Below are 16,420 nucleotides of genomic sequence, written 5' to 3'. Positions count from 1 at the left end.
TGATACGTCGGGCACCACCTAGTAATCCTTTGGGTATCATGAACCAAAGATGCTGATTTTGTCCTCAGACTGAGCCAGAACCTGGAGCCAGGACAAGGCGTTGGTCTCCAGGGCAAGCGTTGCCCAGGTCTGCGCTGGTGGGATGCAGCAGGCAGCGGACGTGTGCACGTGGATGGATCCTTCCTTACCTCTGTGTCCAGCATGCCCCACAGTGGTTGACGTATAGGAGGCACCCAGATTGTTTGACGTATAGGAATGAATGAATAAATTGTCTGCATGCAGATATGGTGTATGGACATTTAGAAATCCAGTGGCGGGGACCAGGAATCCAGCTGGACCACACTTGCTTTGGAAAATCAAGGCCTGCACGTGGCAGTGACCCATTTCTCTGGTCTAAAGTTTTCTCTGAAGAGCATCGAAGGGCCCTCCCAGCCCTGCTCTGGTCAACAGACAATAAAACAGTGGTTCTCAACCAGGGATTATTGTGCCCCCCAGGGAACATGTGGTAATTTCTAGACACATTTTTGTTGTCACAGCTTGGGGTGGGGGAATGCTAATGGCATCTAGTGGGCAGAAGCCAAGGATTCTGCAATGAACAGGTTGGGCCCCCTGCGACAAAGTACTAACCATCCTGAGATGGCCACAGTGCCGAGGCTAAGAAACCCTGTGTCGAGACTCGATTTCCTGGTCCATGATGATTTAATTAGGGTATGTCAGTTCTAAAGAGGAAAGCCACATTAAGCAGTCAGAGAGCTTTTCTTCTGGGGAAAACAGTTAGCAGATGGTTAAGCTGAATATCTGCTGACTGTTGCACGGTTTGGGGAGAACTCCTGACATCTGAAGGGCCTCGAAAGGCTTCCTTCTTCAGGCTGCTGGGGTATGCGTAGCAGCCTGAGAGAAAGCAGGTCAGCGGTTGTGGGCCTTGCTTTGGAAATGATGGGCTGGGCTGAGGCCCTTTCTCTCTCCTGCAAGGCCCACTTGAAACACCTGGTCCTCTGAGTCCCCTGGTCCTTCGGTGCCCTCTGTACTGTGTGTCCAGGACAGGAAGAGGAGGCAACTGCCAATGGGAGGATGGGGTGCCGGAGGGTGCCAGTCTCTGGAGGAAACAGGGAGGGAGTCGACTGTAGAAAGAAGAAGGGAGGGGACATCTTTTGAGATGAGAATGAAGCAGGAGTGTTTTCGAGACACGGAGGAATCTTTTGGCAAAAAGGGTTGAGAGGCTTCAAGCAAGCGCTCCATCTTCTAGGACATCTGCTCCAAGTAGGGCCTGGGGTGGCTTTGGATGCAGAAGAGAAGGGAAGGTTTGAAACCATGGCTGGCGAACAGACCTGCTTCCAGAAAGTGATCTCCATGCCAGAGGCATTTATTGAGCCGGCAAGAGAAAGTGTGACAAGTCCAGGGAAAACGAAGATAAATCAGACCAGTTCCTGATCTCAGGAGGCTGGCAGTTTCCTCGTGTTGTCTTCATCTCCTGCAGTTCTCTGCTAAGTGCTCACCACCTCGGGGTGTGCTGCCGTGAGCATGAACTGCTCTGAGAAAAATCTACAGTAGGAAGCCAGTTTGGGTATAAGTGAGCATTTCCCAAACCTTGTTTATTTGTTGGAATGAGGGATTAGGGCTGCCAGATTTAGCAAACAAAAATACAGAGCGTCCAATTAAATTAGAATCGCAGATAAACAGTGAGTGACTGGGACTTGGGACATATTTATACTAAAAAATGTATTCTTTTATCCTAAAGGCAAATTTAACTGAACATCCTATATTTTATCAGGCAACCCACGGCAAGGGGTGGGGTGGGTACTGTAGGATATAACTCCTGACAGTGGAATGCCGTCCCAAGTCGTATATGTGCCAGCTCTTTTTTTTTCTTTTCTTTTTTTGGCCGCTGCACGCAGCATGCGGGATTTTAGTTCCCCGACCAGGGATCGAAACTACGCCCCCTACGGTGGAAGCCCGGAGTCTTAACCACTGGACCGCCGGGGAAGTCCCTGTGCCAGCTCTTGAATTCCTTCTTCTGCAGACCACTTTGCAACATTTTCTCCCCTTTGTCTAGGGACACGTTTTCAGTTTTCTGGCCAATCGTTTTCTGGCATCTTGACTGCCCAGGACAGCTGTGAAGCCAGAAATGCATGCAAGGCGCCGCCTGGTGCAGGCAGAGCCCAGAGCAGCCCAAGTCAAGGCCAGGCTGGCCGCATCCCCACGGAGCAGTGGGGTCATGAGATGATGGAATATCTCTTGGCCAGCATCTGGAGCATCCGCAGCATGTTTTAAAATAAGGAGCAGCCTCCTTGGCTGGCAGTGGCTGAGGGGAGAGGAGAAACAGGGAAGAAGCTGCAGAAAAATAGAGAGAGAATGGATGAGAGGGAAGGCCAAGAAGAGGAGCATGGCAGGCAGGGTTGGAGGGAGAGGTCACGGGGATCCCTGGGGTCAGGACAGGTGGCAGACGGGGCGAGCTCAGTCCTGCTGCAGTTGCCCGGGGGCCTCCAGATAAAGGCTCTGACTAGTCAAGAGCAGGCTGGATGATGAAAGCAACTAGTATCTACCAAAGGCTCACTGTGCTTTACTTGCATTATTTCTCTGTCTTCCTTTCCTGCTCCTCTCCTTTACTTTAGCCACACTGGCCTCTGATATTTCTGCAACACACCAGGTGTGCACCTACCCCAGGGCCTTTGCACTTGCCGTTCCCTTTGCCTAGGATGCTTCCCCCCCCCCCAGTATCCCCCTGGTTCACGCCTTTACCTCGTTTCTGATCTTGGCTTCAGTGTTTCCTCCTTGGAGGGCTTTGCCCAGCTGCCTTATTTAAAAATTGCAACACCCCTCCCCTGGCTTTCTTTTTCTCCATAGCACTCACCGTCCGTCCGACAGTCCATACGTTTTACTTGTTTATTGTTTCTTGACTGTCTTCTCCCTAAAGAATGTAACTTCCAGGAGGGCAAAGATTTCGTTCATTGTTGAATACCCAACGCCCAGAACCGGTGCTTTGTTTGATCAGGCACTTGGTAAACGTGTTTTGAATGACAATGATTTGAGCTATGCCTTAAACAGCCCTTATTGCTCCCATTTTACAGATGAGAGAGCTGAGGGTCAGCTTGTCCAGACCCTGGAGCCAATGGGTGAGAGCAGGATTTGTACCCAAGCAGCGTGCCTGTCCAGTGGTGGGTGGGTTGGCCTGGGGCTCTGATATTAGAGGGTTATAGTCTGGCATGAGATGAGATGAGAGACTGTCCGAAGTGTCCTGTGTCCTTCAGTGACGGCTTTGTCTCCGTTTCCTCAGGATGTGGCTCTGAGCCGGTCTGTGTCCCCGATGGCCCCCGCAGCAGCTCGGTGGAAGGAAGTCCTTTCCGTCCTCCGACACACTCCTTCTCCTCCGTCTTCGATGAAGACAAGCCGATAGCCAGCAGTGGGACTTACAACTTGGACTTTGACAACATCGAGCTGGTGGATAATTTTCAGACCTTGGAGCCTCGCTCCTCAGACTCTAAGAATCAGGATTGTAAGGTGAACTCGCGGAGGAAGTCCACGGACTCTGTCCCCATCTCTAAGTCGACGTTATCCCGCTCGCTCAGCCTGCAAGCCAGTGACTTTGATGGTGCTTCTTGCTCAGGGAGTCCCGAGGCCGCGGCCCCGGCCCCAGATGCACACAGCACGGGTTCGAGCAGTGCTTCCAGTACCCTTAAGCGAACTAAGAAACCGAGGCCACCTTCCTTAAAAAAGAAACAGACCACTAAGAAACCCCCTGAAACCCCCCCAGTGAAAGAGACACAGCAAGAGCCAGCCGAAGAGAGTCCCGACCCCAGCGAGGAGAATCGAATAGCCGAGGCAAAAACGGAATCAGCCAAGACGGAAGGTTCTGGACCAGCCTTATCAGAGGAGGCACCCGTAGAACCTGCTGCTGTGCCCAAGGCTGCCTGCCCTCTGGACTCCGAGGGTGCAGAAGGGGCCATCCCCCCAGCTTCTGGGGGTGGCAGAGTGCAGAACTCACCCCCCGTTGGAAGGAAAACATTGTCTCCTGCCACAGCCCCAGAAGTGGTGGAGGTGTCCCCATTGGATAGTGGGGGGCAAGAGGACTCCCCAGCCAAGGGCCTCTCAGTGAGGCTGGAGTTTGACTATTCTGAGGACAAGGGTAGTTGGGACACCCAGCAGGAAAACCCCCCTCCCACCAAAAAGACAGGCAAAAAGCCGGTTGCCAAAATGCCCCTAAGGAGGCCAAAGATGAAAAAAACACCTGAAAAACTCGACAACACTCCTGCCTCGCCTACCAGATCCCCTGCTGAACCCAATGACATCCCTATCGCTAAAGGTACCTACACCTTTGATATTGACAAGTGGGATGACCCCAATTTTAACCCTTTTTCTTCCACCTCAAAAATGCAGGAGTCTCCCAAACTGCCCCAACAGTCATACAACTTTGACCCGGACGCCTGTGATGGGTCCACTGACCCCTTTAAGACATGCTCTAAGACCCCCAGCTCACCTTCTAAATCCCCAGCCTCCTTTGAGATCCCGGCCAGTGCCATCGAAGCCAATGGAGTGGACGGGGATGGGCTGAACAAGCCCGCCAAGAAGAAGAAGACGCCCCTCAAGACGTAAGTTCAGGGGTGCAGGTGGTAAGATCGGAGTCGGGGCTGGGCATTGGCTGTGATTGTTGCTCACGTGCCTGGATGACCCGTACCCCGTTTGCTGCAGCGCCACCGTGTTTGCGGCAGGATGCCTGTTTTCATTCCTCTCTGCACCCACGGTGGTGGCTTTTCCCGTCCACGTATCCCGTTGGGTCTAGGGTCATTGATCTTTTGCCTCAATTAGTCAGTGGTCGAAAGCTTTACTTGTAGCTGAAGACCTGACTTTCAGCTTCAGGGGAGTGTGGGATCCATGGAAAGGGTCTGGTCAGCCTCCCTGTTGGTGACTTGGCATTTTCTGTTTAACACGTGAATTGCTTTTTGGAGTGACCTCAAAACTAAGAGATCTGCCCTTATATTATTAAAATTTGTAGTGTTTGTTTCTGCCCATTAAGGAGACATTAGCCCAGGAGGCGAACACAGTAGGCTTGGGAAGCCCTTGAGAGAGAGAGAGAGGTCTGGTCTGGGCCCCTCCCTGTACCCCAGCTAACGTGTAAGAAGCACGCCGGTTTATCTTCACCCCTGTGTAGTCATCTTCATAGACGAGCGTCCACAGGCCCTGTAGGTCCAGAAAAGATCAGTGGAACCTGAAAGGGAGAAGCAGTCCCCACGGTCCCCAGGAGGCCATTAATAATCAGGTCTGCTCTCCAAACACTGGCCAAGTAGATTGTGCATAATACTACGTGTCCATGCCTCTGGAATTCATCCCAAGACCCAGCTCCAACTTGGATGGCTACCGGTCCATCCTCAGGACTTTGGTCCAAGTGTAGGTGGTTTGGTGCTTGGAGCTTTTCTCCACTCATGTAGTATCGTCAATCATTTAACAAGGCCAAGGAGACCGGGCTTCTGGCGGCAACTCAGCAGAACAGACCATGGCTGCTGGCCCCTCCGAGTCTGCCTGGCACAAATCGAGATAGGGTGACCTGTTTACCTCTCGTTCTGGGCTCCCCCAAGCATTTAACATTTGAGAAGAACCCGAGGCTTCCTGAGAAGAAGGTCTCTAAGCAGGCTTTGGCCTTGGATCACCTTACCTCTGTCTGGTGTTGGATAGAGGAAACAGTCCTGGCCACAAATGGGCCTTTTCTTAGATCAGCTGCCAAACCAGGCCCTCCTTAAAGATTCCATAGCTCTTTGTTGGAAGCTTTGTTTTAAGCCTCAAACCGGAGAAATCTGAAATGCCCAAATCACGAAGCTAATCTCTCATTTTGGGGATGAGAGCCAGTTTGTAGGCACTCCCTCCTCCTTCTCTGCAGATAGCTTGGTTCTATTCTGTTCTGTCATCAGAGATGGCTAACCGAGGTTGGGGAAGCTAACCCGTCTCCAGGTCTTACCTCTAGGGCAGATGGCTTGGAATCCTACACTGGGGTGACAAAGCTCTTTGAAGCACCAACACTTTATGGGATAACTGGAACCAAGAGAGAAGGCGTTCTCTGACAGCCCCTCTCCAAAAAGCTGGGATGTAGCCCACACTTCCAAGCAGAACAGTGGATGGCTGTTGTATCCTAACCCATTAATAACCAGTTGTCTGCAGATTTATCTTTTTTGTCAGTTCCTTCTGTCTGTCTCTCTTTTTCTTTGTCTTCTTGTCTTAGGATGGTTGAAGATGTGATGTCTGTATGTTCTCTGTTGTAAGTAAATTAAATGGAATCTGCCTCTTACACCAAATGTGCTTTTTTCTGCCTTTGATTTTGCTTCCAAGCTCTTTTTATTTCCTTTCCATGGCTGCTCCTTACGTATTTCTGTGGCGGGCCTGGGAATGATGGGGCATGGGGCTTCCCAGTAGCAGAGGTTATTTATCTGTTTCATAGTGAATTCGCATAAATGAAACTGCTTGGCTGTGAAAACGTGATTATCCAACATCTGCCTGCTTGTCAGGAATGGAAGTTTTTTTTCCCCTTGCTTATTGGATGTCTTCATCTGAAACCCATACATTTTTTTTTTTTTTTTTAACTCTCATCCCATTCTTTCATTTTAAGTTGGGCGATTGCTTTCAAAGTATTGTGGCTTCACATTAAAATAACCTCCCAGTCCAACCACAGGCAGCAACTGCTATTGCTTGTTCTGGCTACACGTGAAGCAGAAATGTTTGAGCTGTTTCAAATTGAGACTGATGGGAGCCCCCTGAAATGCGGGGTCAGCTCAGTGGAGCGCACGGCTGTGAGAGCCATTGCCAGGCTGCTCTGGGTCAGCAGGACCGGGCTGGGTATCAGCATGCCATCTGGGGGTCGCCTTGTTGAGGGAGACAGAGCAACAGAGCAGACCACCGCTGTGACCGTACTGCTTTGCCTCCCTGGCCAGGAGAGATCTTGTGGGCCGCTCCTGGGGGCCCAAGGACAGGCACTTTCTCTGCCTCTTCATTATTCCACGAGGAGCTGGCCTGGCCCCAGGCATCCAGCAGCCCCGGGATAGGGTGGAGTCTCTCAGGCTCTCTTCTGCCCAAGGGATTTCTTTGGTATTTTAGAGCCATTTAGCAACTGTAAAATACACAGTTATATATTTATATGCATGGATAAATATATGCTTCAAGCTGTGATTGCACTGTTCACATGGCAGATGTCATAAATGCTGTAAATAACCATTTATGGTATTTCTTTCATGACTGAAAGCCATTGTTGGAGCGTTTTATTCCAGAGAACACAAGGAGGAACTTGGTGCCAATTTGCTCTGTCCATCCAGTTAAAGTTTAGAGCAGGGGAGGGGAGGGGAGGGGGGTGGTCTAAGGTGAGGGGGACCCCCGCACAAGCCCTTGCCTTGCTGGGGGCAGGACCAGACCACGGAGGGGCCTGAGACCAGGGGGCAGGGGCCGGTCTGCAGGTGGAGAAGCCGCCATTCTGATAGTGGAAATGAACCCCTGACCACCCAGTAGACTTAATGGAGCCATCTGTGCTAAAAGTCCCTTCCTTCTGACTCCTCTGGAGTCTGAGCTGATGTTTCCTTTGCCTAGGTCCTCCCCTCTCCTCCCCTCCCCCTCAGCCCCCAGTTATTTATATGAGGGGGAAAAAAAGACCAGAGTTGTTAGTCGTGGTTAGGAAAGACATTTTTTAAAAAATTGTTTCATCTCCAAAAAAGAGCTCTGGAGATTGGTTGCACAACAATGTGAATGTACTTTACACTACTGAACTGTACACTTAAAAGCGTTGAAGATGGTAAATTTTATGTTATGTGTATTCTACCATAATTTAAAAAAAAAATGATCTCACCCTTCGCCCTGCCTTTAATTAGAATCCCACCCAGAAGTTCAGAGGTGCGGGAATCCATTAAGCTCAGAGTTCCTGCATGTAGGAGGGAATCTGCCAGTTCTCCCTGAAGACCCAGAACTTTCCTTCCTGTTTCTGCACGGCTCCTTCCGTTGTTTGAGTGCTGTGTCGGCTTAGTCTTCTGTGAACTGGATCCTGTTAATTGGTGTCACAAACTGAGATCCCCTGTCCCACCTTAGTTGGTTCAGACATTCCTGGATGAATCTAGATATATTAATCTGCTCACCAGAATCTGCTTTTTGAAATAAGAACATCTGGGTAAATTTAGCTTCATTTTCTGGGTCAGCTCTCCAAAATGGCATCTTTTCAAAGATTTCCAGCTTGATGACTCTTTCCCTCGGGGGCAATAATCATATCTGTTAGAAAGTCGGAATGGCTTGTCGGTGTGGACGTCTTTCAGTTGGTGTTGGAGTGGTGTAGACTGGAGGGTGGTCTGGGTCAGATACTCAGCAGTCAGACGCTCTGGGCCTCAGTCGGCTCTGGAATGTTCTGTGCCTCTGTCTGTTGTGTTTACATTTTGCATTTTGTTTCCAGTGACACATTTAGGGTGAAAAAGTCGCCAAAGCGGTCTCCTCTCTCTGATCCACCTTCTCAGGTATAATGTTCCCTTGATACTTGTGATTTTATCCCTCACTCGGGAAGATAAGGCTGATGTGTTTTTATTCCCCATTAGAGTCAATAGGGTTTTCTTTTCTGCTCGTCATGCCCCTCTCCTTGCCTCCTACATGGAGGGTCCCTCAGTGTTTGCAAGACATTGTTTTGATCCCTTTCCTTGGGGAAACATCAGAGTATGTCCCAAGAATAGGCAGATGTTCAGGAAAAATGTCAGTTGGATTCTATGGGAGTCGTGCTGGTCCATTTTGGCCAGTTAATCTGCTGAGAACTTACTTGAATATCAAGTTGCAGAAGTCTGTTGAGATAAACGCATATATAGTGAGAAAGAAATGAATATGTGTCAGGAACACTGGATTATGTAACCAGGATCAGGATGGGCGAGATAAAGGGCTTTCAAAGCCTGCAGAAGTGGGGGCTTGGGCTCTTTCTTCATACGAGTCCCTGTCTCCCTCTTCCTAGTTCCTCTACCAAATATACGCCATTTCTTCTACCCTGTTTACAGACCAAGAAGGGTATCCTGAAGTATGTGTCAGGCCGTTCAAGGTCATAAAACAAGCAAAGCCCTAGCCAGCCAACCCTGGGCAGGGCGAGGCTGCAGAGAGACGCCCAGCCCCACGAGAGGGATCTTGGGTCCAATGCCACCTCTGCTGTAACATTTCTGGACTCCCACCCTGCCCTGCTCAGCTGCACACCCTCTGTGGAGATGGAGATGAGACCCCCTTTCTCTACCTCCCGTGTCAGGCGTGAGGATTGTCAGGCAGTGTTGATGATGTTGATGTACAAGCCTGAAGCACTGTGTGGGCGTAATACTGTAGTTGCCTTCATAAACGTGCCAGTAGTAAAAGTTTCCTTATTTTTCTCAAAGTGAGTGAGCAGGAATATCTCAAATAACCAAGACACAAAATCCTGATTCTTTTAAAACTCACGGTCATCACCCCCTGAAACAAACCATCAGAAAAAGAAATTCATAGAGGAAAGACTTTGTGTCCTTGGGACTATTTTGAGCAGAGGAATTTGACAGGGACCGGTCCTGGTGAGGGGGGCCCAGACCCCTGTGGGTGGGCGCAGAGGCTGGACGAGAGAAGAGACAGCTTCCCTTCTCCTGGTAGGACCCCACCCCCGTGGCCACGCCGGAAACGCCGCCCGTGATCTCCGCGGTGGTCCACGCAACCGACGAGGAGAAGCTGGCGGTCACCAACCAGAAGTGGACGTGCATGACGGTGGACCTGGAGGCTGACAAACAGGACTACCCGCAGCCCTCAGACCTGTCCACCTTCGTAAACGAGACCAAGTTCAGTTCACCCACGGAGGGTAAGCAACTCGGTGGCCAGCTGGACCGCCACTCTGCCTTGGAGACCACTGCCCCTAGGGAGCAAAAGCCAGGAAAGAAACTTCTAAGCCAGGTAACCATGCTGTTGGCTGCCATCTCCCGGTGCACCCCGAGCTCAGGCTGCCTTTTGAAACGGCCTGAGGCTTGAAACCAGCTGAACGGTGACCCCGGGGCACCTGCTGAGAGCCTGCAAAGAGCTCTCTAACTCTGGGTCCTGAGCTCACCTGAGCTTTGCACCTTCTTGGCTGTATGGCTTACATCCCATGAGGATTTTGAGTCAAATGCTCAGGTACGTCAGCCTGCCTGGGGGGGTCTCTTAGCCCACTGTTCATCGGCCCCACGGGACGTCCCACAGTGTGACCAACACCTGCTCAAGCCCCAAACCAGAGGTTCCCCCCAGGCTTGCCAACAAGAGGACTGAGTCCTTCTGAATAGGCCCCAAGCAAGTCACTTATCTCATTAGTATCTTCCTTCCCCTTACATATACCCACTTTCAGCTTTCTGCCTGATTCTTCGGCTTGAAAAATTCATGTATCTTAAGCCAGCAGCTAGAACCTTCCTGGGAGGGATTAGTCCATTTCCAGGTGTGATGGTACCCTGCATTCCTAGGTCTCCTGGGGCCTTTCCTCCACCCACCACCATGTGGGGCTTGTGAGCCTAGTACTGGGCCGTCATTCCAGCACTGTGTGCTGCTGTGATGGTTCTAAGTTTCCCTTTCCAAGATCTTGATTTCTAGCAATTTTTAAAAACTGAGTAGAATTCAATATGAGGACAATCATCCAGGGAAAGCTTATCTCCGTTTCTTTGCTGCTAAGAAGAAACCATGATCTCCATCAGACAACCTCCTGCCCCCGCCTGGACAAGGCAGGGCTGTAACCGAGGTAACTTTTAATTGTAACTTGGAATGCTTCCTCTGGAGGTTCTTGTATGATCAGGCTTCTTGGCGGCCTGCTTTGTGCCCATGAGGTCTCTGAATGGTACCATTGAGATCCATTTCAAGTTTTGGGGGGATTTTGGATGCTTATCTTATTATAATGCCCTTCTATAGTTTGATGGTGAAAAGACAATCCAAATTATGTGTATTTGGACTTTCGGGCATTGTATTTTCTGCATAATGGAGCCTTTGGTTGGTTGTCTGGCTGGCCCTCTGGCTAGGGGTTTGGGAGGCTTAAGAGTGACCATCTCACTCCAACCTGACCCCAGGGGCCCAGGCCTGGTCTCAGCTTTCTTCAGTCCTCCTTTTCCTCTGTGCACACACCCCCTGGGCCATGACCCTACTGGAGGGAACCACTTTCCCCCAGGGACACCCCTGCTCAGCTCCCCTGCGGTGGCTGCTGCAGGATGCCCCCTGCTTCCCTGTCTCCCAGGCTTGTCCTGCCCCCTCCCAGCCTTTCCCTGGACACGGCCCCTCTGCTGTCTGCTATCAGTGCTTGGTCTGAACTCGCTCTGAGGTTACGTAACGCGGTAAGGATGATGCGGGTGCATCTCTTGCTTCCCTACTAGATTGTGTGTTTCTTAAAGACAGGAACCCCATCTGAGCCAGCTTTGTTTTCCTTACAGCACCATGAACACCGTAAGGGCGAAAGACAGCTTTGTGAGGAAAAGAAAATAGAAGGCTAGGCAGGTAGACAGCTTAGTGTCCACAGTTTGATCTTTGCATCAGTCACCACCTGTGTGAGGGAGCCGGGGCGGGGGGAGGAGGGGAGGGCGTGTGGACAGCCCAGAAGCAGCAGGGGGTGTTTGAAGACTAGCAGGGACCTGGCCATTTTGATAGCGCCTGTGGTTTCCTGCTGGTTCACCTCTCTTGAGGCTTAATAAGAAATTTTTCAATGTCACAGAAACCAACCTGAGCTTGCCATTATAGATAGGAATCAAAAGGTGTGTGTTTTGGGCTATGTGTGTGTGGTTGTACCATCAGGAACCAAATAAATACATGCATTTTTTTTTTCTTTTTGGCCACGCCGCATGGCTTGCGGGATCTTAGTTCCCTGACGAGGGATTGAACCCGGGCCCACGGCAGTGAAAGTGGGGAGTCCTAACCACTGGACCGCCAGGGAATTCCCTACATGCATTATTTTCATAATACCTTTTAAGCTAATAGGTGCCTCATTCAGTGGTAACATCTATTTCTTCATCTTTAACTTAGAACTAAAGCAGTCCACTCACTAGCTTAGTGGCATATTTGAGAATTGTTTGTTTTCTGCAGAAGTTCCACAAATAGGGAAATCTGTAAGTTCGGAACAAAACTCTAGTAAACCTGCCTCCTTAGAAAATGACTGCGGGGCTTCCCTGGTGACACAATGGTTAAGAATCCGCCTGCCGATGCAGGGGACACGGGTTCGAGCCCTGGACCGGGAAGATCCCACATGCCGCGGAGCAGCTAAGCCCGTGAGCCACAACTCCTGAGCCTGTGCTCTAGAGCCTGCGAGCCACAGCTCCTGAGCCCGTGTGCCACAGCTACTGAAGCCCGCGCCCCTAGAGCCTCTGCTCCACAACAAGAGAAGACACTGCAATGAGAAGCCCACGCACCGCAACGAAGAGTAGCCCCCGCTCGCCACAACTAGAGAAAAGCCCATGTGCAGCAACAAAGACCCAATGCAGCCATAAATAAATAAATAAATAAATAAAAGAAAAAGAAAAGAAAATGTGAAGATTTGGGAAGTCCTGACCGTAGTTGTAGCTGGTGGGTGATGGGAAATCCATTGTCTGTGTGAATCCAGAACAGCTGCAGTTTCAGGAGGTGTGGCCTGCATTCACCTCTCTAATGTACCTGGTTCCCTCCAGCAACTGGATGTAGAATCTGGATCCAGAGCCCTATTCTCGGATTGTCCTCCTGTTAATGAGTCACGTCCGGCCCTACCAGACGCGAACCTGGTTGGGACGCAGATGTACTCCCCTTTCTGGGAGCCTGCCCAGTGCTGCAGCTGCGATTGAGACTTTCTTACACTGAAGTCACAAATCACAGGACACTGAAATGTTGGGTTAGAAATAATAGTTGCCATTTGAACACGTATTCACTGCAATATGAATTCTCCAAGTAACAGTAATAAGGAGGAGCTGCATTGGTGGAGTAGCCCTGCTGCGCCTTTACGTACGTGATTTCATTTCACCCGCCCAGCTCTAGATGGTGGATTTCTGTAGTTCCTCACGTAAGAGCGAGGGAGCAGAGGCTTTGAGCTGTTAAGATTTGCTGAGTGTTGAGGGGCTAGTTTTCGTAGGACCAGGTCTGCCTGACTCGAAGGGCCTCTTCTTTTCCACCACGCTCTTTACGTGAGCGTCATACAGACTTCCTTTCGTTAAGTGTAGAATGAGGAAGTTGAGCTGATCGGTGCTTCCCTACCTGGGTTCACAAGAGATTCAAGTTGTCTTAATATTTCAAAAAACCTGTGGAGCTGGGTTAGAAAAATGCCCAGCTAGTTTAAAACTGCATATTTGGGGGCTGTAATCATATCAGCTCACTGTGGTGACACTGGTAATCTCTCATTGATTTAAACCTCAGACTGGCAATTATAAACATTTTTCTTTGAGTGCTTGCTTCCCAAATGCCCTTTTCTGGAGCAGTGTTTTGAAACATGGTGCCGTGAGAGAAAACCTAGTTCATGTGATCCCCAGAGATGGAAAGTTTAGGAACCACTGGACGACAGAGCCTCCGAAACCTCCTAGCTCTGGTCTGAGACCCTGAGGGAGTATCTGCTTTAGATCCGAAGGTTTGGATGGCCATTGCTGGTCACCCTGTCTCCCTGTTGCCCTTTACACACAGCTGCATCAGCACCCCCTCTTGCATCCAGTAGAGAAGGGGTGTCCTTCTCAGGAGCCTAACCTGGTCTTCAGTGGTGGGCACCATTGTTGTCACACTACAGGCAGGTCGAAGGGCCACCCAAGGAAGTCAGAGCAGTGTCCTTGTTCCCCTCCTAAAGGCTCGTCTCCTCTCATCACTTATGTTAAAAGTTTCAGAAATATTAGCAAAGGGCAATAACAGACCTGGTCACAGTTCCTTACCTTTGCGTGACCAGCTGTGGGGCTTTCCATCTTACAGCAAATCATTTTACCCTGCAAGATGTATGCACTTTGAGCTCCATTTATGGATAAGTCGATGGGCCTAGAGAAGTCAGGGAGTTGGCTTCCCTGATCCTGGGAATGACAGTCAGGGCTCGGTTGCATCCTTCCGGCTTCTGCCCAGCCTCCTTCGGTTCCCCAGCAGAGCTCCAGCAATGAGAGTCAGATGGAAACACAGGCCCATTGCCTTCAGAACGACAGGACCCCTTAAAAATAACTTCGGGGGAATTCCCTGGCGGTCCAGTGGTTAGGACTCCTCGCTTTCACTGCAGTGGGCCCGGGTTCAATCCCTGGTCGGGGAACTAAGATCCCGCAAGCCGCACGGTGCAGCCAAAAAAAACAAAATAAAACAAAACTTCTGGCCTCTTCAGCTCGGAGCAGCACATGCTTTAGCGAGCGGCCTCTTCTCTCATTTGTAAAGATGTTGAGCCATTTGGTATGACTGGCGTTACCCTTCTTGGCCTGCCTGCCGCGTGTGGCGTGGTTGAAAAATGGGGCTAAAATTGGACGTGGCTCCCCTCTCTAAGCCTACCCTCTAAGGCTTAGAATTTAAGGCAGGTGAATGAGATTTTGAAAACCAAGTTCAGTAAGATGTTTTCTCAAAAGATCTGAGACCCTCTTGGCAGGTAGGAAAGAAGGCAGATGAATGAGCTCAGTGACCTGAAACTCACCCAGATCTGCTGCCCGGAAATGAGCTCAGATTCCAGGTGGGACACTGAGGAAAGCTGGTAACCAGAGCCGGCACTGACCCAGGGCCCCAGGGCCTGGAAAATCTCCATGGTGGCCTCAGCTTATTCAGTGGCATTGTGGGGTGTGCGGGGGGGTGCTTTCTATGAAATAATTTAGGGTTAAATCATGCCTTGGCAATAGTAGTAATACCTTGGAGGAGGAAGCAGCTGATTCACTATTATCTTTTCCATTTAGACGGTCTTTAGTAGAGCAATAAAATGATAGTTCTGGGGTCCTGCACCCGGAAAGTGACAGGTCTAGAAGAGGGCCTAGAAATCACTTTGTCCTTCACTGTCCCCTGCCTTTGAAAGATAGTAAGTCTTAATAAACGAATGCTTCTATGTCTTCAGTTGAGGCAGACCCCAGGGACAGATTCACACGACGGTTACAGACACTCTGAGTTCCTGCCCAGCATATGGTTTGGATAATTCTCCATTCTTCCCAAGTGATGCACAAGTCAGGGCCTTAAGGACGCATGAGGTCCCTCTGGTCGTTAATCCACAAAACTGTCTCCATTCCTGTGATCAGGTCCCGCCTGCCAGAAAGATGCATTTGCTTCATCCCAGAGAGTCAGAGATTCCTGAAAAGTCATCCACGGGTTTAAGTACTGGAGTTTATTCAGTTTGGTTTTGAGAAAGTTTTTGAGGAAATATCTCATTTTAAAGCTCATATTAAAGGATCATTTAAGAATGATTCCTTCTGTTGAATATGATTATGAATAGGTAGGAATGTGGGGCTTTAAACCAGAACTGCTATTTATTTTTTACCTAAAAAAATTAAGGCATGAGGCTTTAGGGATTGCCATTAACACTCTTGCACAGCTGCTTTCTGAGCGGGTCATTTCACCTCTTGGTTTTCTTTTTAAGTGGAAAAGAGCCATCTGGTAGCTGCGGATTGGGGCTTCTTCAAGGATAGAGTCCTCTTCTGTCTTGTTCATCACCGTATCCACTGTGCCTAGCACAGTCTGAGGCACATAGTAGGTGCTCAGAATCCATTCACTAGACAGGGAGTTTGGTGTAGTAGCAGAGCTGGGTCTCCACCTGGAATTGCCCTGGGAACCGAGGCAGGCAGTGGGGCTTCTAGTATCCAGTGAGAGTATCTGGAGTTTTCTTTGCAGCCTAAAGTCTCCGGTCAATTTGAAATAGGTCATCTTTCCACCAAATTGGACTTTAATAGTCTTTGCAGCTGAACATTTGATTTGGACCGGCCCTGTTGGCACTGGCAGAATTTTGGGGAACATTCTAGACAACTAGCAAAGTTTCTCTTACAGCAACACTGTTCTTCCCTTGCTTCCGACAACTGGATGGCCAACTGTGGGTGCAGTTCCGAAATGTCACCAGGACTTGGGAAGGTTCCATGTATCGCACGTGAGACTTACAGAGAAAAGCAACACCCAAAGTGTACACACTCTCTGATCTGAAAACTCTGTGCAAAATGCTCAGATCTTTCTCCAGTCAAATCCGTGCTTGGTCATGACATTTAATTCCCTTGGAACTCTCTCAGGCTCCCAAATGGCAGAAGCCCCTTTACAGTAAGGGGTTTACCAGTTGTCTGAAAATAGCTGAGTTGAGCCTCCCCTTTTGACCGTATCAGAAATCTCAGTCAGTAGACATTCTCAGAAAGCTTGAAGCCTTGTTCCGGACCCCACCTGCCCAGCCCCACACTTTTCATTTTTTTCCCCCACTCTGGCACTCACCTCTCCTTCTGTTTCTTTTGCAGAGTTGGATTACAGAAACTCCTATGAAATCGAATATATGGAGAAAATTGGTTCCTCCTTACCTGTAAGTTCTTCTGCCTTCAGCCAGCAGGGAACTTGC

General features: G+C 49.8%; 1 protein-coding gene across 19 annotated transcripts in view; it reads left to right on the top strand.

Moving 5' to 3' along the window:
• The window catches only part of TACC2 (transforming acidic coiled-coil containing protein 2), a 205,509-nt gene that overhangs the window by 163,816 nt on the left and 25,273 nt on the right, over nt 1–16,420 (top strand). For 12 of the 19 annotated variants that reach the window (XM_059899304.1, XM_059899300.1, XM_059899296.1 and 9 more), the window contains 5 exons: nt 3,275–4,586; nt 8,408–8,468; nt 9,598–9,799; nt 10,634–10,699; nt 16,323–16,384. In XM_059899304.1, the coding sequence (XP_059755287.1) occupies nt 3,275–4,586; nt 8,408–8,468; nt 9,598–9,799; nt 10,634–10,699; nt 16,323–16,384 (1,703 nt within the window). The remainder of the gene's footprint in view (nt 1–3,274; nt 4,587–8,407; nt 8,469–9,597; nt 9,800–10,633; nt 10,700–16,322; nt 16,385–16,420) is intronic. The other 7 variants (XM_059899311.1, XM_059899310.1, XM_059899309.1 and 4 more) reach the window with 2 other exon arrangements.

This window comes from Balaenoptera ricei, chromosome 16 (genome assembly GCF_028023285.1).
Source record: "Balaenoptera ricei isolate mBalRic1 chromosome 16, mBalRic1.hap2, whole genome shotgun sequence".
Taxonomy (NCBI): domain Eukaryota; kingdom Metazoa; phylum Chordata; class Mammalia; order Artiodactyla; family Balaenopteridae; genus Balaenoptera; species Balaenoptera ricei.
This window is presented reverse-complemented; position numbering and strand designations above follow the sequence as displayed.